The 22892-nt window shown below is 40.4% G+C and overlaps 1 protein-coding gene across 1 annotated transcript; it reads left to right on the top strand.

Moving 5' to 3' along the window:
* The first annotated feature begins 17396 nt into the window (after positions 1-17396).
* LOC133730987 (uncharacterized) lies at positions 17397-22653 on the top strand. The gene is made up of 3 exons (XM_062158475.1): positions 17397-17804; positions 17926-21437; positions 22455-22653. The coding sequence occupies exons 1-3, from the start codon at positions 17397-17399 to the stop codon at positions 22651-22653; spliced, it is 4119 nt and encodes a 1372-aa protein (XP_062014459.1).
* The last annotated feature ends 239 nt before the right edge of the window (positions 22654-22892 follow it).

The following is a 22892-nucleotide window of genomic DNA, read 5'->3' as shown; positions in this document are numbered from 1 at the left end:
CACTTTCCCAATTACAATCATGTGAAAACAAAGTTTAGCTTGTTTTATAATATTCGGTTTGTAAAAAAGAGGGTCTCAATTACAACCAGATATATATATATATATATATATATATATATCAATCCTCTTAAAAAAAATAAAAACATTTTATAAAACTAGAAGAAATGTGGTTAGTGTTTAAACTCATTTTCGAGGGAATGCTCGCCCACATGTAGTGTTTTAGCCGTCAAACCCATTTTTCATAAAAATAAACAAAAACTGATAAATGTAGCTCATTCTTTTCATCCCATAACCGTCGTTGAGTCTCAAATCTCCGGATGAGTACCATGTTTCTCACATTAATGTGGCTTCCGCAACGACCATTAGGCACAACATTTAATCTGTACTGCAAGGGTTACAACAAATCAGGTTATTGAGCCTTTTAGTTAAGTTGCTTCGTTGTTTTTGGATAAACAGTCCAACTACACGTTTTTTTTAAAAAAACTACGTTTTATGTATGAAGAGATGAGGTATTCTTCTTCCTCACCTCAATCAAATATCATATAAACTCTAATAGAATGGAAGAACAACTGCAACTGGGTTAAATTAATGGTTGATAAGTTTGGTAACCAAGTTATGACATATGATGTGAACGCATTATGAAAGATATTAGTGTCACATGATTACCAAAGGGTAATTATGAGTTTGCTTATTGGCATGAGAGCGCTATATTGTGAGAACCAAGATTTTGACATTAGCTTGGATTATATCAGTGTCTGTGAAAGTGTTGCACAAATTAATACTACTAATATGATGTCTGGTCAAAAATTTAGGTTCTCAAAATTTGACACGATGTTGTTAGTTTCCACTAGGCTTGTCTTGTGAATTGAATAGCATGTAATTGAAGGACTTTGCGTTTATAGTTTTTACATACGTCCTTGCGGTTAGCCTCCGTTATTTGGTTAAGCACCATGTTCCGCATTGATATTGGGCTTCCGCCACCGTTGGGCACAATGTGTCAATATGTAAGATCGTTCTTTTTCTAAAATTATAATTTCCCAAACTATTATATGCCTATTTCGCAATTGAAATTGCATGATAATCGAGCTTCTTCTAACCACTATGGGCTGTTGCATTCATATTGGTGTTTTTGTAGTTGAAGGCACATGACCATCTGAATAACTTAAAAGACTGACTGCTCGATCCAAGACTGTTGGCGGATATTTTTTTTTTTACTCAAATATTCAGACTTTATTAGAAGTTTAGAACTGAAATAGTAATCAAACATGACATCACACCTAAGTTTCACTGAGAGAAACTATATTTCTTTATATTATCCAGAGCTAAAAGTCACTGCATTTTGTCTAAAATACAACATGAGTCTAAATTCTATGAAAGTATCACTGCTTAAGCACATACCAGAACATTCTCTTTTCTATCTACTTCATCCGACATATCAAATCGATTGTGCTCTTTGACTTTTTGCTTAGACGACATTGTATACTGCATATCATCACCTCATGGAGGGCTGAAAGAAACTCCTCAGGCGAATTAACTTTCTCAAGATCTAGCTCATCTCCACTTAAAAAAGCTTTCTCCGCTCTGGCTGTGTCATACTTGGTTACAAACAAAATGTGATGGAACGCAAAATACTTTGTAACAGCTATGTGCAGCCTTAATTTTTAGCGTAGGCCAAGTCTTTTTAATGTCCTTTGCGGTGAGAGTATTCTTCCCCGACACAAATAAAAATGGAACTTCCTCAAAATCTGCTGCATAACAGTGAGAATACGCGTCCAAGGCATCAATATAGAACATTAGATTATAAGAGCCCTCCTTGAGACAACCAACCTCTATTTTTCCTCCAGTGTATGGATTGTAGAAAATATTGTGTATCATAATTGTAATTGAATTAGGATTACATATTATTACTTCAGGAGATTATGTAGATTACTTACCTTATTAATTCCTAGATTGTTGTAGTAGGACTCTAGTATCTTTAGACCTCTCTTGTATAAAACGTTCTCGGTATCTATCAATGAAATTATCTCTTCAACCAATATTTCTTTTTCATGGTATCAGAGCAGGACTAGAATCCTGACTCTATAGCCGCTGCACCTTGTCTCTAGTGCAACAAATTTTTCTTCTCATTCTGTTGTACTCTATATCTCGTACAACAATCCTTGATCTCGTCTCCATGGGAAATCAAAATTTCAAATCATTTTTCATTGATCATTTTGATCATCCGGCCTTGGTGATAGTTTTCAATCACCATAATAGACCAAATCAATCTAATCGGCAAGATTGTTCCTCCGGTTGCAGTCCTCTCTCCGAGCAACAACTTCAGCAAGTTTTGGCTATTTTGAATCACAAAGGATCTGATGATTCTTCTAGTCCTCAATCACATTCAGCTGCCATGGCTATTATGAGCAATAAGCCCAATCAGTCCTATTCTTCAGGTTTATCTAAGATCGCTTCCCGCAGTTGGATCATTGACAGCGGGGCGACGGATCACATCTCTTCATCTCCTAAATTATTTTTGCATAAGAGTAAAAATTGTTCATTGCCACCTGTGTTATTACCTAGCGGAGATAAGGCTAATATTTTTGCAAAAGGATCATTGTCTCTGAATTCTGTGTATTACCTGCGTGATGTATTGTGTGTGCCTACATTCAAAGTTGATCTGTTATCAGTCAGTCGTCTGACAAGGGGCTTGAATTGTTCTGTGACTTTTTTCCCATATTGGTGTATTTTGCAGGATCTGGTTTCGAAGAGGACGATTGGTTTGGGTAAGCAACGTGACGGTCTCTACTATTTGGTGGCATTAGCGACGGAGAAAACCACGTCCAAACCACATCATTCATCACCCATTCAACCTGCCTGTCACCTCACCATGTCCTCTACCAACCTTTGGCATTGTCGTTTGGGCCATGTTTCGTTTCCTCCTCTAGATTATATTGCTAAACATTTCTTAAATATTCCTCTTCATTCAAATCATGCTTGCGATGTTTGTCCATTAGCAAAGCAAAGTCGTCTCTCTTTTGGTACTAGTTCTATCTCATCTGTTAAACCTTTTGATCTTATTCATTGTGATATTTGGGGTCCTTATAAACATTCTTCTCTTTCTGGTGCCCATTATTTTCTTACTATTGTGGATGATTATTCTCGTTTTACTTGGGTTTTTTTAATGCAACATAAACATGAAACTCAATCTTTAGTAAAACAATTTTTTGCTTTTGCATCTACTCAATTCTCATCTCAGATAAAAAGTTTTCGCAGTGATAATGGGGCTGAGTTCCTTTCTCTTCAAAAATTTTTCCAAAATAATGGAGTCCTTTTCCAGCATTCTTGTGTTTATACACCCCAACAAAATGGGGTAGTGGAACGCAAGCATCGCCATATCCTCCAGGTTGCACGTGCTTTTAAATTTCAGGCTAATCTTCCTCCAAAATTTTGGGGAGAATGTGTACTCACTGCTGTTCATGTTATTAATCGTTTACCCACTCCACTTCTCTCTTTTAAAACACCGTTCGAGCGCCTTTATTCCAAACCTCCTTCCTTTCATCACCTTCGTGTTTTTGGTTGTCTAGCTTATGCTACCAATGTCAATGTCACACATAAGTTTGCTCCTCGAGCAATCAAGTCCATCTTCATCGATTATCCCGTCGGTCAGAAGGCTTATAAGCTCTACGATCTTTCTAGTCACAAAATTTTTACTAGTCGTGATGTTGTTTTTCATGAATCTTGTTTTCCATATAATTCTGCTGCTCTAGAGCCCAATACAGCTCACTCTCATCCGCGTCCTTTGGCCCAAATAACTGGCCCAACTGACAATCCCACACATCGTCCTTCTCCTGCCTCAGAAACACAACCAATGAATTGTTCCAGTGATCTGCCCTCCCTCCCACCGCCATCCAGTCCCGCACCCAGCCAACCTGGTTCGCCTCCTCTGCCTGGTTCTCGCCTCGTTCTCGACGCCGCTGCAACTCCACTCGCAGTAATTCCGGCGCTCTCTCCGTCCCCATCTGCGCCACCGATGCGATCAGCCGGTCAACCTTCAGACGGGCCGCTTCCCTCCGGCGCTGCACCACTTCTTGACGCAGCAGCATCCCATTCAGACTCAGCTGCTACAACTCCGGCAGCCTCTACCCTTCCAGCAACATCCCCACCAATCGCTGCGTCGCATCACCCCATTCCCGAGCCCCTTGTCCCCGACCCGCAGCCTCTCATCCCGGAACCACAGCCACCCAACCCAGAACCCCAGCCTCTCCGTCGCTCTGCCCGGCCAACCATGCCTTCAGTTCGACTCCGGGATTACATATGTTCACAGGTCACAACCTTCCCAAACTCGTCATCTTCGTCTCCAGGTTCTGTTAAAATCCAAGGTACGCGCTATCCTTTGTGCTCCTACATTTCATATCACCGCTATACTCCTGCACATCAGTCTTTTATTGCTCAGCTAAGCCAGGCTACTGAGCCCCGCACTTATGCTGACGCTGCTCCTCATCCGGAATGGCAAGAAGCTATGCGTTCTGAATTGCACGCATTAGAGGCCAATAACACCTGGACTCTCACCCCGTTACCAGCTGGAAAGACACCTGTCGGTTGTCGGTGGGTATATAAAATCAAGCATCGATCAGATGGTTCTATTGAACGGTACAAAGCCCGTTTGGTTGCCAAGGGCTTCACTCAATTGGAAGGTATCGATTATCATGAAACTTTCTCTCCTACTGCGAAGATTATTTCTGTTCGATGCTTGTTATCTTTGGCTGCTGCTCAAAATTGGTCCATTCATCAGTTGGATGTCAATAATGCCTTTTTACATGGTGATCTTGATGAGGAAGTTTTCATGTCTCCTCCTCCTGGTCTTCGGCGACAGGGGGAGAACTTAGTTTGTCGCCTTAACAAATCTCTATATGGTTTAAAACAAGCTTCTCGACAATGGTTTGCAAAATTCTCTGATGCTATTCGATCAGCTGGGTATATTCAATCTAAGGCAGATTACTCATTATTTACTCGTAAACAGGGGAAGTCATTCACTGCTTTATTGATATATGTTGATGACATATTAATCACTGGTAATGATCCCATCACCATTTCTGCTTTAAAGAACTTTCTCAACAGCCGCTTTCGCATTAAGGATCTTGGTGATTTAAAGTATTTTCTTGTAACGTCCCGTATCTTAAATTACCAATTTACAAGTTAGGTCGACGGTAAACGACCGTTATTTTCACTTTTACTGTCGTTTAAGTACTTTTAGTGGCCCTAAAAGTTGACTTTTTGATCGGGCCAAAATTTGAGGAAATGTTCTTCATGAAAGTTGTAGGGGACGTTAAACCGAGCGCGTGCATATGTGGTACGTAAAAATCGGAGCTCGTATGCAAAAGTTATAAGCGAAAGATTGAAGTTACTGTTCATGGTAATTAATATATATATGGAAAATTACTGTTGGTAGATTTCCATTTTCGGAAATCCACCCCAACTCGGTAACTCTCTCTTCTCCTTCCCCCGACCCTTTCTCCTCTTCGGTCCGAATTCTTCCTCCTTCGATTTCTTCCTCCTCCGGCCGACCCACGACGGAATCCGGGCACCGGCAGGCTCGCCTTCTCTCCCTTGTCACGCCTGGGGTGGTGTTTTGCGGTGGCTCGACCGGTGGAGCTCGGAATTGAGCTGCGAAGATTACTGTAGCCGATCGGAACTTTCATCGATTTCCGGCGATTCCGGCCGTTTCCGGCCACGAAATTGGCATCGAAGGTTCGGTTTTTGACATATATCATTTCCCCTATGGCCTTGTATCATGATTTATTGTGTAGAAGTCGAATTGACGAAATGAAATTCTAGGGTTCTTGGAAATTTCTGGGTTTGTGTTCATCAAATGATTTCGGCTGTTTTTACTTGTTATTTGGATGTGTTGTAGTTGAGAAAGAGGTTGGGTTTGTTGTTTTGCAGCTACTGCCAAAATTTGGTGGCCATTGGAGGTGGTGGCCGCCGGCGCGTGGGCCCCACGCGCCGCCACTGTAGGTCGCGTCTGGAGGCGCGTAGGGCAGCTTTTTAATTTCAATTTTTAGCCCATTAAATCCTATAATTTGAGTAGAGCTTGTTTATGAAGTTTGGTAATTTTTGGAGGAGTTTGGAATTGTTTGTGAATTTTGAAAGTGTGGAGTTTCGGTTGTTGATTTGTGGGAATCCGGCCTTCGGATTTCCCTTATTCCGTCATGGAATACCTTAATCGACGGATTGATATAAATGGTGAAGTTTGGCTTGAAGTCGAAAGGAGTTGGAGTTGCTAGTTTACGTGGGGTTTTCGGGATTCAATATAGAATCGTATTGTTTTATCGAATTGTTGTTTACGGAATACAATTGTGTACAGGACGAGATACTGACTCATGGCTCGACGAGGATCCTTACGCTTGGATACCACGCTAGCCGTATACTGTGAGTGGACTTTTATTTTTAAATATTGATGCATGCATTTATTTTCTTAAATAATGCTCTAGTTTTAATCATATTACTTATTGAGCAAATGATTTGATTTTCGGAAATTCAATCTCGGTTTATCTCGTGGATTCGCTCTCGACAACGAGTTTCAAAGGTTGATTATGATTTATAATATTATTTGACAAATTGCTTATTTCCGAGGTAATTTTCCGGAATTAAGTATATTTCTAATTGCCGATTTAAGTTCCTGGAAGATTCTCGAGATGAGTTTCGATAGAGTTGGATTTTCTTATATATTTATCGACTTTCGGTTTTGGCGTTGGGAATGCCTTAATGATGATTTCGAGATTTTTCTGGAATATTATCGGAAATGGGATTTCCTAAATAAATTATAATGATTTATTAATTCTCGCCCATTTGTTTATGATTTCGAGACTATCTTGGCGTGCGGGGTCACGTCGTTGAATACATGGATTTTATCTTGAGAGATTTTGGAGAAGCCTTATGGATTTACGGATTTACTGGTTTTCGATGGTTTCTCCTCACCATACGCGGGTCATGTGATTAGGTCTCCTCCTCACCGACTTTGTGTTGGTGAGTGGCAGTTGAGGTAGCTTATTCTCCTCCTCACTTACTTTGTGTTGGTGAGTGGCAGTAGAGGTGATTTATTCTCCTCCTCACGTGGGTGGCAGTCGAGGTAATGTTCTCCTCCTCACACAATCTATGTGTGAGTGGAAGTCGAGGTTATTAGTTCTCCTCCTCGCACAATCTATGTGTGAGTGGCAGTCGAGGATAGGTAGAGCCTGGGAGGCTCCATTACCCGTATGGTGATATTTCTTCCCCATATCCTATCATTACTTGACTAGCGGGGCCTAGTCTGATTTCCGTTTAACCAGCAGGGCTGGTCTTATTCTGTTGAGTATCGGAGTTTCCATCCTTCCTTTCAGTTGTTTGGGACTAGCGGGGCTAGTCGGTTTTCTTGAGCAGAACTCCTTTTGTTTCGTTTCCTAAATCAGTGCATGCATCGGGAGATTTTTTTTAATAATTAAATGTGGGGAAGTATAAAATCTCTTTTGTTTAAAATTGCTTATTTTTGTCCACTCACACTAACGTGTTTTCAATACTTTCCCCTGGGCCCTTCGGTTTCAAATGCCCAGTTTGCAGGCGAATTGGTTGAGGTCGGGCGTACACGGAGTTGAGGCATAGTCAACAGCATGGCTTCCGCGATTGCCTTTGAGTTAGGTTGTCCTTATTTACCTTTCTATTAGAATTGCTCTGATTACCTATGGGATTTATGTTTTTCAAGTTGAGGTTTGTGTTTTGTGAATTGGAGATTGATGTTGAGTTGGGGAGCAGGGTGGCTCCAGAAGTATAAGGATGATTTGATTTAGAAGTGTAAATGCTTTCTACAGGTTTTGGGTAGCCCATTTTAGGGGAAGTTCTGCCAAATTTTTGGTAGAATTTCTTCTAAGGTGGGCCCCGCAGGGCCACTTCGGATTTCAGGGTGAAATCCGGGGTGGGTCCTGTCAGTTGGTATCAGAGCATTAGGTTGTCAGATTCTGTAGACTCGTTTCTATTCTGTTACCTTATATGCTAGGTGTTGCCCAGTACCTCCCGAGTGATGGCCCGACTGCAGCGGTTCCCCATCGTGTACTCTTCGGTGCTGTGGTATTCATCAAGTGTGTAAGGTACATGTCTAGTGGGTATTTCCTTCAAGTACTATGCCTCGTGTACGCCGACCTCATAGGAACTTCACTGTGTATCGGATTGTCTTCATTTCTTATACTTGTCCGGTTGTGGTAGGGTAAGAGCACTCTACCTGGTTGTGTTGTGCTATGAAATGTGATTCGAGGAAATGTTGCGAGTAGCTTTTCCTCGATGTCAACGGATTATTGGAACATGGTTTAGGGTACAAGACCGGAGTTTGATGGTGTGTTTCATTTCTGGAAATGAGCAACTACGGTTTGACCTATCTTTAGAGACTGTAATTGATTCAAAATCATGATTGTTGGTGGAAATAGAATTGGTAATTATGGTGGTTCTGTTTGGAACCAAGTTTAAGCAAACGTGTGTTGTGAGGTGATTGATTGTAGAGCAGTTTATAAAATACTATGGGAAGTTGATGGGAGGTCCCTTGAGAATCTTAGTGCAAGAAACCGATTGTAGGTAAATCTGGACTGGAATTTCTTCAATTGGACAATTTATGTGGGAATTGTGAACGTATTACCTTTTGGTAGACAGCGGAGGAAAATTGAATAAATATTCTGAGTTGTATAGCTGGATGCCATGTTTTCTAGTGACTGTGGTCACTGAGGATGGTAAATAAGGAGTGGAGGTGATAACAGTAGATAGGAGATTATAAGTGGAACGAGTCATTTTGGGTTGTTGACCTGACTGAAACAATTGATAGCTTTGTTTGGATTAGAAGAATGTGAATTCTAGATATTTTGATTTATAATTGGTCAAATGTATGGGAAAACGGATAAAGAGCGGGTTTTTGAAGCTAAAATGTGGTGGAAGTTTGAAGAATTGAGGAAATGATTAAAGTTATGACTTCGGTCCATATTTCTAACTAGTAGAATTAGAATCAACCTTTAGTATGTAATATCGTGCCAACAGGTGTCCTTTTAATTATATGTTTATTGAGATGGTGGAATGTAATATCAGAGAATTTTTCTTAGGTGATATCGCCAGATATTTGTAGTATTTTGAGTGGGATTACTTTATGATACGGAATGTGATTCGAGTTTTGATTAGTGAAGTCTTGGTGATTAATTGTGATAGGTTTTGGTGGAACTTTTGATCGACAGTTTGGTAGTGACTTTAGAAACATTGTTAGTGGAGTAACTTTTATGGAAATGAGTTTTCTAGTTGGTTCCGGAAATCTTTGAAGTCGGAAATATTTGAAGTTAAAGAATTGACCAGTATATTTAATTATATTGGATGAAGCATATTGAGGTTTGCCTTTCTAATGAAATAATTCAGCATATTGGACGATTAATTTGAGGAATTGGATCGTCATACTGTAAGATCACTTTTAGATTCGGGTGTTGTCTTAATTGATACAAGGTTGGACGAGCGTCCTTCGTTTCTTTCCAGCAACTTGTTCGAGAAAGACCGGGTGAATGATGGCTTGTTGTTTTGGAAAAAAAAAAAAAAAAAAAAACTGTTTGTTGATTGTGTTGGGTACTTGTATTAAATGTTTTGATTTGGGGAAAAATTGAATGAGTTCTTACTACACTGGTGTTAGTATAGGTGGAAATAGGTAAGTCTGTTGAATTGTGATTCTTACCTTGATTAACATTTCTGTCCTGTGGTGACCCTTAATCGAGAATTTAGAAAGGTGAATTTGCAGACCTCTAGCTTTCTATTCGAATGTAGTGGAATATAAAAATTTTGTACAAAAAGGGGGAAAAGTGGTTCGTTTATGTTCCATAAGGTTTTATCCTTTCCGATCTCGTGGATTTGAAAAATTGGCAGTTTGAGAAATTATAGGTCCGCAGTAGCTGCATAACAATTGATTGTATTTGATAAGCTGCTGTCTACATTTAATTTGAAAAAGGAGTAATCTATAAGGAAAATTTTCGATCTTGTTGCTTCTTATGAGATTGAGGCTTGAGATATTTAGTATGGTCATTCAGAATGTCGCTGAAGCTAAAGTTTTATTGAATAAGTATTGTTTAGAAAGTGGATCTCTAGCTACTTCATCCTCAGTCAGTGAAGACAATGACGCTTGGGAATATCGACTTTGAGCCATGCAAGGGAGAAAGAATTGACTACTTTGTGGTAGTCTTGTACGGAAATTTAAACAGGAATGGGTGTGTGGTACTCAAAGAGTAACGCCTTGTGGCAGCCAAAGAAACTATTTGAATAGGAACTTATCGGTTTAATCGAAGTTATCCTACGTTACTTTTGACAATTGTGGGATATTTCCGTAAACGACATTTGACCAGAAATCTAGGCACAAACGGACAAAATGAAAGTGTGGTCCTGTGGTGGTTAAGGAAATTGGTAGTTTTAGACTTGTGGGGAATCTGCGAATATCTTATGGTGTTTTATTAGCGGTTGGACTTTCCCACAAACCCCTATACGAATTGAGAACGTATTAAATGTGGGTCAATGTATTTTCACGACGTTGTTAGTGAACGGGTTAGATCTTCCCCGTACGAGTTATATGAGAATTCTGTGAATGCTACTGTTCCAACCGAATGGTTTGTGATGCCGATACCTTGCGTCATTTGGGCTATTAGCGGACACGAATTTCTTGACGCCGAAATTCAGGTACTTGTGAGATTATGTTGCTACATTATTAGGCAAGGCATGTGCTTCGACTTGGGTGTTGTTAATTCGGGGTTATGAGCATGTTTTATTTTTATTTGTGTTGTTGGGTTGTCGGAGAGTCTATTGGCTGTTAAAGTAGTTGATCTGAGGTGGTAAAAGAAAACTTAACCAAAGGAGAGTCGACAAGTTTTGAGATTCCGGCAGCATCGGATGGGGCCTTCCTGCGATAAGTTTTGGGGATTATGAAAGAAGTTGTTCTTGCATGTGTTATAAGTTGTTGCATCAATATCTCGTTCCCCTTGACACGCTAGTCAATTTTCCATTATGTGGTACTCAAAGTATGATTCATTCCAGTCACCGACCTCGGTTTAACCATAAGTCTTTATTCTCGAAATTCTACCATGTGTTCCTGCTCACATATTCGAATCATTTACGGGTTTCTTTGAACATAAGGTTTTTCAATCACGAATGGAGGTAAACTTTTCTTGTGGGATGGTTAAGTTCAGCGGGGTTACTATGGAATCGATTGAATTATTGTGACGGACAAGGTTTCAGTTTACGAATTGTTCATTTCAAGTATTGAAATTCTTTTCTAGTTGATTAATTCTTGAACCAGATTTGGAGTATTAACTAGTGTTGGAAACCTTGTAGTCCATTAAAGAATCTGGTATATACAGAGTTGGGAACTTTCAACAATGTTGTATCTGTAATGATGTAGTTGTGAGGTTTTGTCATACAGTTGGGTGGAAATATCCTATGTAGGGCTAGTGGAGATCATCAGAGTTTTTTGTTGATTGCCGATTTGAGGTTACGAAAAGGAAAGTTTAATTTAAGGGAAGAGTGATAAGTTTCGAGATTGTGATATTTTTGAATTAAATGGTGTGCCGTTTATGTTCTAACCGGCATGAAATTTCGAGGGCGAAATTTTTATAAGGAGGGGAGAATGTAACGTCCCGTATCTTAAATTACCAATTTACAAGTTAGGTCGACGGTAAACGACCGTTATTTTCACTTTTACTGTCGTTTAAGTACTTTTAGTGGCCCTAAAAGTTGACTTTTTGATCGGGCCAAAATTTGAGGAAATGTTCTTCATGAAAGTTGTAGGGGACGTTAAACCGAGCGCGTGCATATGTGGTACGTAAAAATCGGAGCTCGTATGCAAAAGTTATAAGCGAAAGATTGAAGTTACTGTTCATGGTAATTAATATATATATGGAAAATTACTGTTGGTAGATTTCCATTTTCGGAAATCCACCCCAACTCGGTAACTCTCTCTTCTCCTTCCCCCGACCCTTTCTCCTCTTCGGTCCGAATTCTTCCTCCTTCGATTTCTTCCTCCTCCGGCCGACCCACGACGGAATCCGGGCACCGGCAGGCTCGCCTTCTCTCCCTTGTCACGCCTGGGGTGGTGTTTTGCGGTGGCTCGACCGGTGGAGCTCGGAATTGAGCTGCGAAGATTACTGTAGCCGATCGGAACTTTCATCGATTTCCGGCGATTCCGGCCGTTTCCGGCCACGAAATTGGCATCGAAGGTTCGGTTTTTGACATATATCATTTCCCCTATGGCCTTGTATCATGATTTATTGTGTAGAAGTCGAATTGACGAAATGAAATTCTAGGGTTCTTGGAAATTTCTGGGTTTGTGTTCATCAAATGATTTCGGCTGTTTTTACTTGTTATTTGGATGTGTTGTAGTTGAGAAAGAGGTTGGGTTTGTTGTTTTGCAGCTACTGCCAAAATTTGGTGGCCATTGGAGGTGGTGGCCGCCGGCGCGTGGGCCCCACGCGCCGCCACTGTAGGTCGCGTCTGGAGGCGCGTAGGGCAGCTTTTTAATTTCAATTTTTAGCCCATTAAATCCTATAATTTGAGTAGAGCTTGTTTATGAAGTTTGGTAATTTTTGGAGGAGTTTGGAATTGTTTGTGAATTTTGAAAGTGTGGAGTTTCGGTTGTTGATTTGTGGGAATCCGGCCTTCGGATTTCCCTTATTCCGTCATGGAATACCTTAATCGACGGATTGATATAAATGGTGAAGTTTGGCTTGAAGTCGAAAGGAGTTGGAGTTGCTAGTTTACGTGGGGTTTTCGGGATTCAATATAGAATCGTATTGTTTTATCGAATTGTTGTTTACGGAATACAATTGTGTACAGGACGAGATACTGACTCATGGCTCGACGAGGATCCTTACGCTTGGATACCACGCTAGCCGTATACTGTGAGTGGACTTTTATTTTTAAATATTGATGCATGCATTTATTTTCTTAAATAATGCTCTAGTTTTAATCATATTACTTATTGAGCAAATGATTTGATTTTCGGAAATTCAATCTCGGTTTATCTCGTGGATTCGCTCTCGACAACGAGTTTCAAAGGTTGATTATGATTTATAATATTATTTGACAAATTGCTTATTTCCGAGGTAATTTTCCGGAATTAAGTATATTTCTAATTGCCGATTTAAGTTCCTGGAAGATTCTCGAGATGAGTTTCGATAGAGTTGGATTTTCTTATATATTTATCGACTTTCGGTTTTGGCGTTGGGAATGCCTTAATGATGATTTCGAGATTTTTCTGGAATATTATCGGAAATGGGATTTCCTAAATAAATTATAATGATTTATTAATTCTCGCCCATTTGTTTATGATTTCGAGACTATCTTGGCGTGCGGGGTCACGTCGTTGAATACATGGATTTTATCTTGAGAGATTTTGGAGAAGCCTTATGGATTTACGGATTTACTGGTTTTCGATGGTTTCTCCTCACCATACGCGGGTCATGTGATTAGGTCTCCTCCTCACCGACTTTGTGTTGGTGAGTGGCAGTTGAGGTAGCTTATTCTCCTCCTCACTTACTTTGTGTTGGTGAGTGGCAGTAGAGGTGATTTATTCTCCTCCTCACGTGGGTGGCAGTCGAGGTAATGTTCTCCTCCTCACACAATCTATGTGTGAGTGGAAGTCGAGGTTATTAGTTCTCCTCCTCGCACAATCTATGTGTGAGTGGCAGTCGAGGATAGGTAGAGCCTGGGAGGCTCCATTACCCGTATGGTGATATTTCTTCCCCATATCCTATCATTACTTGACTAGCGGGGCCTAGTCTGATTTCCGTTTAACCAGCAGGGCTGGTCTTATTCTGTTGAGTATCGGAGTTTCCATCCTTCCTTTCAGTTGTTTGGGACTAGCGGGGCTAGTCGGTTTTCTTGAGCAGAACTCCTTTTGTTTCGTTTCCTAAATCAGTGCATGCATCGGGAGATTTTTTTTAATAATTAAATGTGGGGAAGTATAAAATCTCTTTTGTTTAAAATTGCTTATTTTTGTCCACTCACACTAACGTGTTTTCAATACTTTCCCCTGGGCCCTTCGGTTTCAAATGCCCAGTTTGCAGGCGAATTGGTTGAGGTCGGGCGTACACGGAGTTGAGGCATAGTCAACAGCATGGCTTCCGCGGTTGCCTTTGAGTTAGGTTGTCCTTATTTACCTTTCTATTAGAATTGCTCTGATTACCTATGGGATTTATGTTTTTCAAGTTGAGGTTTGTGTTTTGTGAATTGGAGATTGATGTTGAGTTGGGGAGCAGGGTGGCTCCAGAAGTATAAGGATGATTTGATTTAGAAGTGTAAATGCTTTCTACAGGTTTTGGGTAGCCCATTTTAGGGGAAGTTCTGCCAAATTTTTGGTAGAATTTCTTCTAAGGTGGGCCCCGCAGGGCCACTTCGGATTTCAGGGTGAAATCCGGGGTGGGTCCTGTCATTTCTTGTCATAAAATTTTCTCGTTCCAAGAATGGAATCTATATTTCTCAGAGAAAGTATGCATTGGAAATTATCAGTGATGCAGGTTTATTGGGAGCAGCTCCTGTTGATACTCCTATGGAGCGTGGTTTGAAGTTATCTAACAAGGGAGATTTGCTTAAGGATGTTTCACGCTACAGGAGATTGGTTGGCAGATTGATCTATCTCACCATCTCAAGGCCTGATATAACTTACTCAGTGCATGTGTTGAGCAGGTTTATGCATGAGCCACGCAAACCTCACATGGATGCAGCTTTACGAGTTGTTCGCTATCTCAAGAATACGCCAGGACAAGGACTGTTCTTTTCTTCACAAAGTTATTTTAGACTTCGTGCTTATTGTGATTCAGATTGGGCTGGTTGTCCTATGACTCGAAGATCCACTACAGGCTATTGTGTATTTTTTGGTTCCTCACTAATTTCTTGGAAATCAAAGAGACAAAAGACAGTTTCACTCTCTTCTGCTGAGGCGGAATATAGATCAATGACAGGAGCATGTTGTGAGTTGACGTGGTTGAGGAGTCTTCTCAGAGATTTGAATATTCTTCATTCAAAGCCTGCTTTGCTGTATTGTGACAATAAAGCAGCTTTGCATATTGCAGCTAATCCTGTATTTCATGAAAGGACCAGACATATTGAAATGGATTGTCACTATATCAGGGACAAGATTCAAGATGGTTCAGTAGCTACAAAGCATGTGAGTTCCTCTTTTCAATTAGCTGATGTTTTCACAAAGGCATTGGGAAAGGAAGTTTTCATTCCTTTGATTCGCAAGTTGGGAGCTCGTGACATTCACTCTCCAACTTGAGGGGGAGTGTAGAAAATATTGTGTATCATAATTGTAATTGAATTAGGATTACATATTATTACTTTAGGAGATTATGTAGATTACTTACCTTATTAATTCCTAGATTGTTGTAGTAGGACTCTAGTATCTTTAGACCTCTCTTGTATAAAACGTTCTCGGTATCTATCAATGAAATTATCTCTTCAACCAATATTTCTTTTTCATGGATCAACGCCGCTAGCTCGGAAAACAGTATCTAGACAGCGGTTAACACCGTCTAATTCATCCTTGAAGGTAATCTTATCCAATTTCGCCATATGAGAGGCTACATATTCGGAGCCACTTCCTGCTACGACAACATTCTTAAATATTGAGGTAGAATAATCATCCAGAAGAATTTCTTGATGTCCAGGATATTGACAGTATAGGGAAGCTTGCATGGGGTGCGGCTACGTTAGCTCATCTGCATGTCTCTACGTTTTCCTCAGACTATGCTCAGCTTGAAATCGTCTACTTTGTAAGTCATTTTTCCCTAAATTGTGTATCTTCTGTTTTGCTAAGGTTCTTCTGACATGTACGTTCTGTCAACATGCATCAATATATTGTTAAAATCTAAATGTTAACATATTGCATGTTGGAATGGTGCAGTGTTATTCTTTCTCTGCTCGACCAAATACCACACAGACTTTAAGGGAATGGAAGAACGATTGCAACCCAACTTATTTAATGAATAAGTCTAGGAAACCAAGTTATGGCCTATGATGTGACCACATTGTTAGGGATAATTACTGTCAAATAATGATCGAAGGGTAATTAGAAGTCTGTTATCAGCATAAGAGAGCTAGATTGTGAGGACTATGATTTTGACAATATTTTGAATTCTATCAGTATTTGTGAAAATGTTGCACGCTAATGTGGTGCTAATCAAAGATTTAAGTTCTCAAAATTTTACACGATGATGAATGAGTTTCTCCAACTAAGCTTGCCTTGAGAATTGAGTAGCATGGTCGCCCAATTTTGCGCTAATCGTGATACTGACACAACCCTTACACACTTGGCGACACATTCTTCATATGAGAGAAACATCAATCGCCTTTATTATTTTTTAGGATCTATGAGTCAAATATTCATAATCTAAGGATGTATGCATATGATACTAGATGTAAATGCCTAGCAATAAAAATTGATTATATAAGGTGGTCCCACTGGTGAATGTAGAGACTAAGAAGCAATCATACTCACATGTACTCAAATATCTTACGTGGATCCACACCTTAAAATTTTCACACGACTTCTTATGTTAAAGATTATTTAACTCGAAAAGTTTTACGCAATCATTATTTGTCATCCTAGTTCATGTAAATTTCGAGAGTATTCATTGTTCATACATTTTCTTAGCAACTTTATGTAATGCAACCATACTGAGGTGAAACTTCATCAAGAATGTGACAAACTTTGAACTTAGCATGACACCAATATTTGGTATCCACCAACAACTAAGCAATTACATTTGAGAAGTAACAACACTCAACTTGGTTTCGTCGAGTTCCACATAACCCTAAGATTCATATTGAAAATCATGCTTTACAATAAACATTTAGGTTTATGGATGTTTAAAGTTCAAGAGTTTGTCAAAAATTGTAATATAATTTAACCATTTTCACACTACGTTGAATTTTAAGAAACATTAAGATATTTGGAAAAAAAAATGAAGAACGGTAAAGGTGACAATGTTACATGTGGTTGTGACCATCACAAGAAGAATATAATGAGATAACAATCTGAACTCAATACAACGTTGAAGAACCAACAACAAAAGCATTGCAACAAATATTAAATTTAGCGACATATATATTGTGGTTAAGAATATAATGAGATAACAATATGAACTCAATACAACGTTGAAGAACCAACAACAAAAGCATTGCAACAAATATTAAATTTAGCGACATATATATTGTGTTAACCACAATATATAAAGGTGGAATGTTGTCCATGCTATGGAATACAAGTTGATATAACTCTTACAGGAATATGATGATTCAATTAGAACTTGAATAAGTTTAGTGCATTCAAGTCCTTTTGATATCTGCTAGGGTTTAGCGCAGAACCTATCGCCGCTCTTCCTTCAATGGAAATTCTGGCGTGGAATTGTCGCGGCCTCAATAATGATGCCGCTGTACAAGCATTGAAGAGGCTGATCCAACAGAAACGCCCTTCTATCGTATTTCTTTGTGAAACAAAGGTGAATGACTGGGAGTACATGAATGGGTTGCGCTTGCAGCTCGGGCTTTTGAATTGCGAGGCGGTCTGGAGTGTAGGTCATTCAGGCGGGCTTGCTATGTTTTGGGTGGATGGTTTGGACGTCCGTTTCCGATCGAAGTCGTTGCACCATATCGACGTTGAAGTCTGGGCGACGGATGGTTCTCATGTGGGTTGGAGGCTGACAGGCTTTTACGGCCATCCGGTGACTGCGGAGAGGCACACTACCTGGTCGCTCCTCCGTACACTTGCTGATGAGTCTTCCCTGCCGTGGCTGGTGCTGGGGGATTTCAATGAGTTATTGCATGCTTGGGAGAAGGAGGGTGGTCCAGCGAGACGGGAAGGCCAAATGCAATTGATGCGAGATGCGTTTTCTTATTGTGATATCTCTGATCTAGGGTTCCGGGGGGGGACCGTATACATGGAGGGGGGCTGGTGTGTGCAGCCGGTTGGATAGGGCAGCGGCGTCTGCTTCTCTGGTCGACATTTTTCCGGGCTCCTATGTTCTCCATCTCCCTCCGGTGCATGGGGATCATGTACCTATCCTGGTTGGAGTTTGGGGGGTTCCACCTCCAGTGCTGCAACGGAGGCAGCCTCGGTTTAGATTTGAGAGCTTCTGGACCGCCCATGATGGGTGTAGGGAGGCGGTGAACACAGGCTGGGCGTCCCGGGTGTCTGGCAGACCTATGTTTCAGGTTGTGCGAAAGATAAGGCAAACAAGGTTCTCTGTTAACAGTTGGCAGAGAGAGGTGTTTGGGAATCGAGGGCGTGAAATTGAACTGATTAGGAGCAGGTTACAAACTCTGTTGAATCAACCTTTAGCTGATGGCAGCCAGGAGGAGAGTATGGCGCTAAACTTGAAGCTTGACAAGTTGTTGTCTGATGAGCATGCGTACTGGAAACAACGTTCAAAAATTACCTGGCTGAAAGACGGTGATAGAAACACCAAGTACTTCCATCGTAAGGCTTCCTATCGGCGAGCTAAAAATAGGTTGGTGGGATTATTTGATTCTAATGGGGAATGGCAATCTTCCGAGTTAGGCTTGGAGCAGGTCATCCTTGATTATTTTTCTGGTATGTTTAAAGCTAGTGAGGTTAGGGCCAATGATTTGTTTTCTGCTGTTGATTTAATTCAGCCAAAGGTTACTGGAGCAATGAATGATGATCTTTGTGCCCCTTATTCGGCGGGTGAGATTAAGACTGCTTTATTTCAGATGTACCCAACCAAGGCCCCAGGCCCAGATGGTATGCCGCCCTTGTTCTTCCAGGAATATTGGGATACAATGGGTGATGATGTCGTTCAGGCTGTGCAAAATTTTTTACATACTGGTCAGCTTTTGAGGGAGATAATTTTCACCCATATCTGTCTGATTCCAAAGGTCCCCAACCCGGAAACAGTGGCTGACCTCCGACCCATTGCTTTGTGCAACGTGATCTATAAGATTTGTTCGAAGGCTATTACTAATAGGCTGAAGCGGGTTCTGTCACATCTCATCTCCCCTTTTCAGAGTGCTTTTATCCTAGGTCGTTTAATTACTGATACGTTGATTGCGAATGAAGTTTCTCATTTTATTCATAATTGTCAATCCAGCTCTGAAGGGGTCTTTTCCCTTAAGTTGGATATGAGTAAGGCATATGATCGTATGGAGTGGAAATTTTTGGAGGCAATTTTGCTCAGGTTTGGTTTTGATGAAGCTTGGGTGCATATTATAATGCAGTGTGTTACCACAGTGAGGTATGCTTTTCTAATCAATGGCAAGCCTAGAGGATATTTAACTCCTACAAGAGGATTACGGCAGGGAGACCCTCTCTCTCCATATCTATTCTTGTTATGTGCTGAAGTCTTTTCTGCTTTGCTTGTGCGTAAGGCGGAACGACAGGAATTGAAGGGTATTCGCATTTGTCCTGATGCTCCTCTCATCCACCATCTTCTTTTTGTGGACGATAGTTTGCTTTTTGGGCGAGCTACGTTGGAGGAGTGCCTCCATATTAAATCAGTTCTTACAGACTATGAGATAGCCTCAAGGCAACAGGTGAACTTCTCTAAAAGTAGTATTGTTTTCAGTAAGAAGGTGAATGTTTCTTTACAAGGACAACTAGCAAATTCTTTGGGTGTGAAGATTGAAGCTAAACATGATAAATATCTAGGGTTGCCAACTTATCTGGGTAGGAATCGCACTGAACCATTTGCTTATATCAAGGAGCGGTTGAGTAAGAAGCTTGAAGGGTGGCAAGGAAAATTATTGAGCAGTGCTGGTAAGGATCTTCTCATTCGGGTGGTTGCTCAGGCCCTTCCATCCTATGCAATGAGTTGTTTCCTTTTACCACGTACTTTGTGTGATTCTCTTCATCAAATGTGTGCAAGATTTTGGTGGGGGTGTAAAGGCGACAATCGAAAAATTCATTGGCTTTCTTGGGAGAAATTGTGCAATTCTAAAGCTGATGGGGGCATGGGATTCCGTGATTTGTATGCTCACAACTTAGCATTGCTTTCTAAGCAGGGTTGGAGGTTGATTAGATATCCTGAGTCTTTGGTGGGAAGAGTGTTGAAGGCTAGGTACTTTCCATCCACCACCTTTTTGACTGCTCCAGTGGCTAAGTCTCCTTCTGCTTGTTGGAGAGGGATTTTTGAGGCCAAAGCTATTTTATTGCGTGGAATTCGTTGGCAAGTGGGTGATGGTTTATCTATCCGGATTTGGGAGGATCCTTGGGTTCCCCGACCCTTCTTGTTCCGTCCCTTTGTCCGTCGGGCTGAGGGGCCGATTCGGGTGGCTGATCTTCTTCTTCCCGGTGGTAAGTGGAATCATCAGACTATTTTGGAGGTGTTTGATCATGAAGATGCTTCTTTAATTCTATCTATTCCTCTGAGTCACAGAGTTATCCCTGATAGGTTGGTTTGGCACTTTGATTCTAAAGGTCTTTTCTCTACAAAAAGTGCGTATAAATTGGCAGTTGAATCTTCCTTGCTTGGTACTGGAGTTGTTGCAAGCTCTATAGTTCACCCTAGCATTTGGAAGAAGCTATGGGACGCTACTGTGCCTGGGAAAATTAAAGTGCATGTGTGGCGTGTTTGTGCTAACATTCTACCTACTGTTGATAAACTTCGCTCTAAGAGGGTATTTCTTGATCAAGGTTGTTGTTTTTGCAACGATGGAGATGAGTCTGTGGAACATATTAGTCGTGATTGCAGCTTTGTTGGGGATCTACTTGGCTGCTTCCCCGGTTTGATATCAGTGTTGTCAAGGGCTGTTAGAGTTGGGTCTATGTTGGATTGGGTAGCTCGTTGTGTTGGTATGCTCTCAAGTGACAACTTTGCTCTTCTCATGATGGTGATTTGGAGTGTTTGGAAAGAACGCAAAAGGGTTTGGTCAGGTATGTTTCTCTCCTTGGCCCAAGTATTCAATCAAGTGCGAAACTACTTTTTGGCTTTCAAAGCTACCTTACATGTGAAGGTGAGTCGAGTGCGAGTGGTTATACCATGGTCTCTTCCACAAGAAGGTTGGCTCAAGGCCAATGTTGATGGGGCCTTTAGTAGTGTTACAGGGTCTGGGGGCTTCGGTGTGGTGGTACGCAATTGGAGAGGCCAAGTTGTGGGTGGAGCGTGTTGTAAGGTCGAGTTTGCTCGGTCTGCACTTATGGTTGAAGCCTTAGCTGCCAGGGCAGCGTGTATGTTGGCAATGGAGCACCGTCTTGTGCCTATTGCCTTTGAGACTGACTGTCAGCAGCTGGTGCTTGCTGTTGAGGCAGGGGAGGGCGAAGATGCATCACAAATTGGCAGACTAGTTGATGATATTGCTTTGGGTATTAAATCCCTGCATGGCTCTACACTTTCACATATATGTCGCGAGTCTAATGGGGTAGCTCATAAACTTGCTCAAGTTGCTTTGCATTTAAACTTTCAAGTTGTCTGGTGTGGTGATGTACCACCAATTCTGAGCACATACGTTGCTCACCAATGTACTCACTAGTTTCATATTAATGAAATGTTTGTCGTCTTCCCCTTCAAAAAAAAAAAAAAACTCTTACAGGAATGTACATATATTAATGGTAGAGTAACTATTCAAAAAATATTAGCTTTTAACTTTAAAACACTTCTCAGAACATATGTGTACCCCCATCTACGACATCCCGACAAGTTCAAGAAAATATCCACAAAACTTACATCACAATATAAATGGAATAAAATAAAATAAAAATTATAGACAATGATCATTGGTAGAAACTTCCACAACACCTAAAAGTGTAGGTGTGCGACTTGGAGTCTATACTAACTATTTTTGTTATCTTCAATTAAACATTGTTTTATTTAATATGTTGTATATATATATATATATACAATAAAGTTGACTTTTTTTTTTTAGGGAACGAAAATAGTTGAGTGATAATAATATTTGTAATATCCTGTAAATTTATGACACTGAATAGATAATTTACATATATATATATATATAATAATAATAATATTTGTAATATCCTGTAAATTTATGACACTGAATAGATAATTTACATATATATATATATATATATATGTATGTCAAAATAATTTTTGGAGTTCCAAGTATATTGATCAGCAATTGAAAATTGTGTTACTAATGAAAAAGGGTCGATCCACGTAGACGTTCATTTGCTATATACATTTACACAATTATTATAATCCTATTATTAGGAAGAAGGGGTAGGAGTTTCTGGATGAGGTAGTAGGTTCTAGAGCAAAGGAAATGAGAAAAGGAGGAGAAGAACCTCCCAAAAACACAATACCTTTTGTTTGGACCCAAATAAATTTTTTCGTCGGGCCTCTCCACTCGACGTCGGACTGATAACATTGGATCATCCTAAGGTTTGTTCAACCCACTATTGATAATGGTGGATCGGGTCTATTTTCTTCACTCTTTAGCAGTTTCTCCTTTGTTTCTCTCTTCTTGGACAGGATGAAATTTTTGCTCCTCACTTCTGTCTTGTTACTGAGCACCAACAGCACAACAACTCAAACTGAAGATCATCCCCCTTTTCTGTACACCGTCTGTTATGGCAATGGGGGTAATGACAGTGCTAATAGCATCTACCACACCAACCTCAATCAGATTCTGGCAGATCTGTCCTCCACTGACAATGATGTATTTGAGTGAATTTCTTTAATCCACCCTAAATTCAGATTATTTCTTTTGTTAATCAGGGATTGGGGTGTTACTATATCAATACATACAAGTCAGGTTAGAGTAACTATATTGTCAAAACAATTTCATCATACTGTTGAAGTCACAAGCCGGCCAGACCAGAAACCATCCTAGCAACTAGTACTCAATACAATTTGACCTGCTCACTTATTCAAATGATTGATCTAACAAAAAGTAAAACTAACCAAAAA

Source organism: Rosa rugosa, chromosome 1, assembly GCF_958449725.1.
Source record: "Rosa rugosa chromosome 1, drRosRugo1.1, whole genome shotgun sequence".
NCBI classification, from domain to species: domain Eukaryota; kingdom Viridiplantae; phylum Streptophyta; class Magnoliopsida; order Rosales; family Rosaceae; genus Rosa; species Rosa rugosa.
The sequence above is the reverse complement of the archived record's forward strand: the minus strand, read 5'-3'. Positions and strand labels throughout refer to the sequence as shown.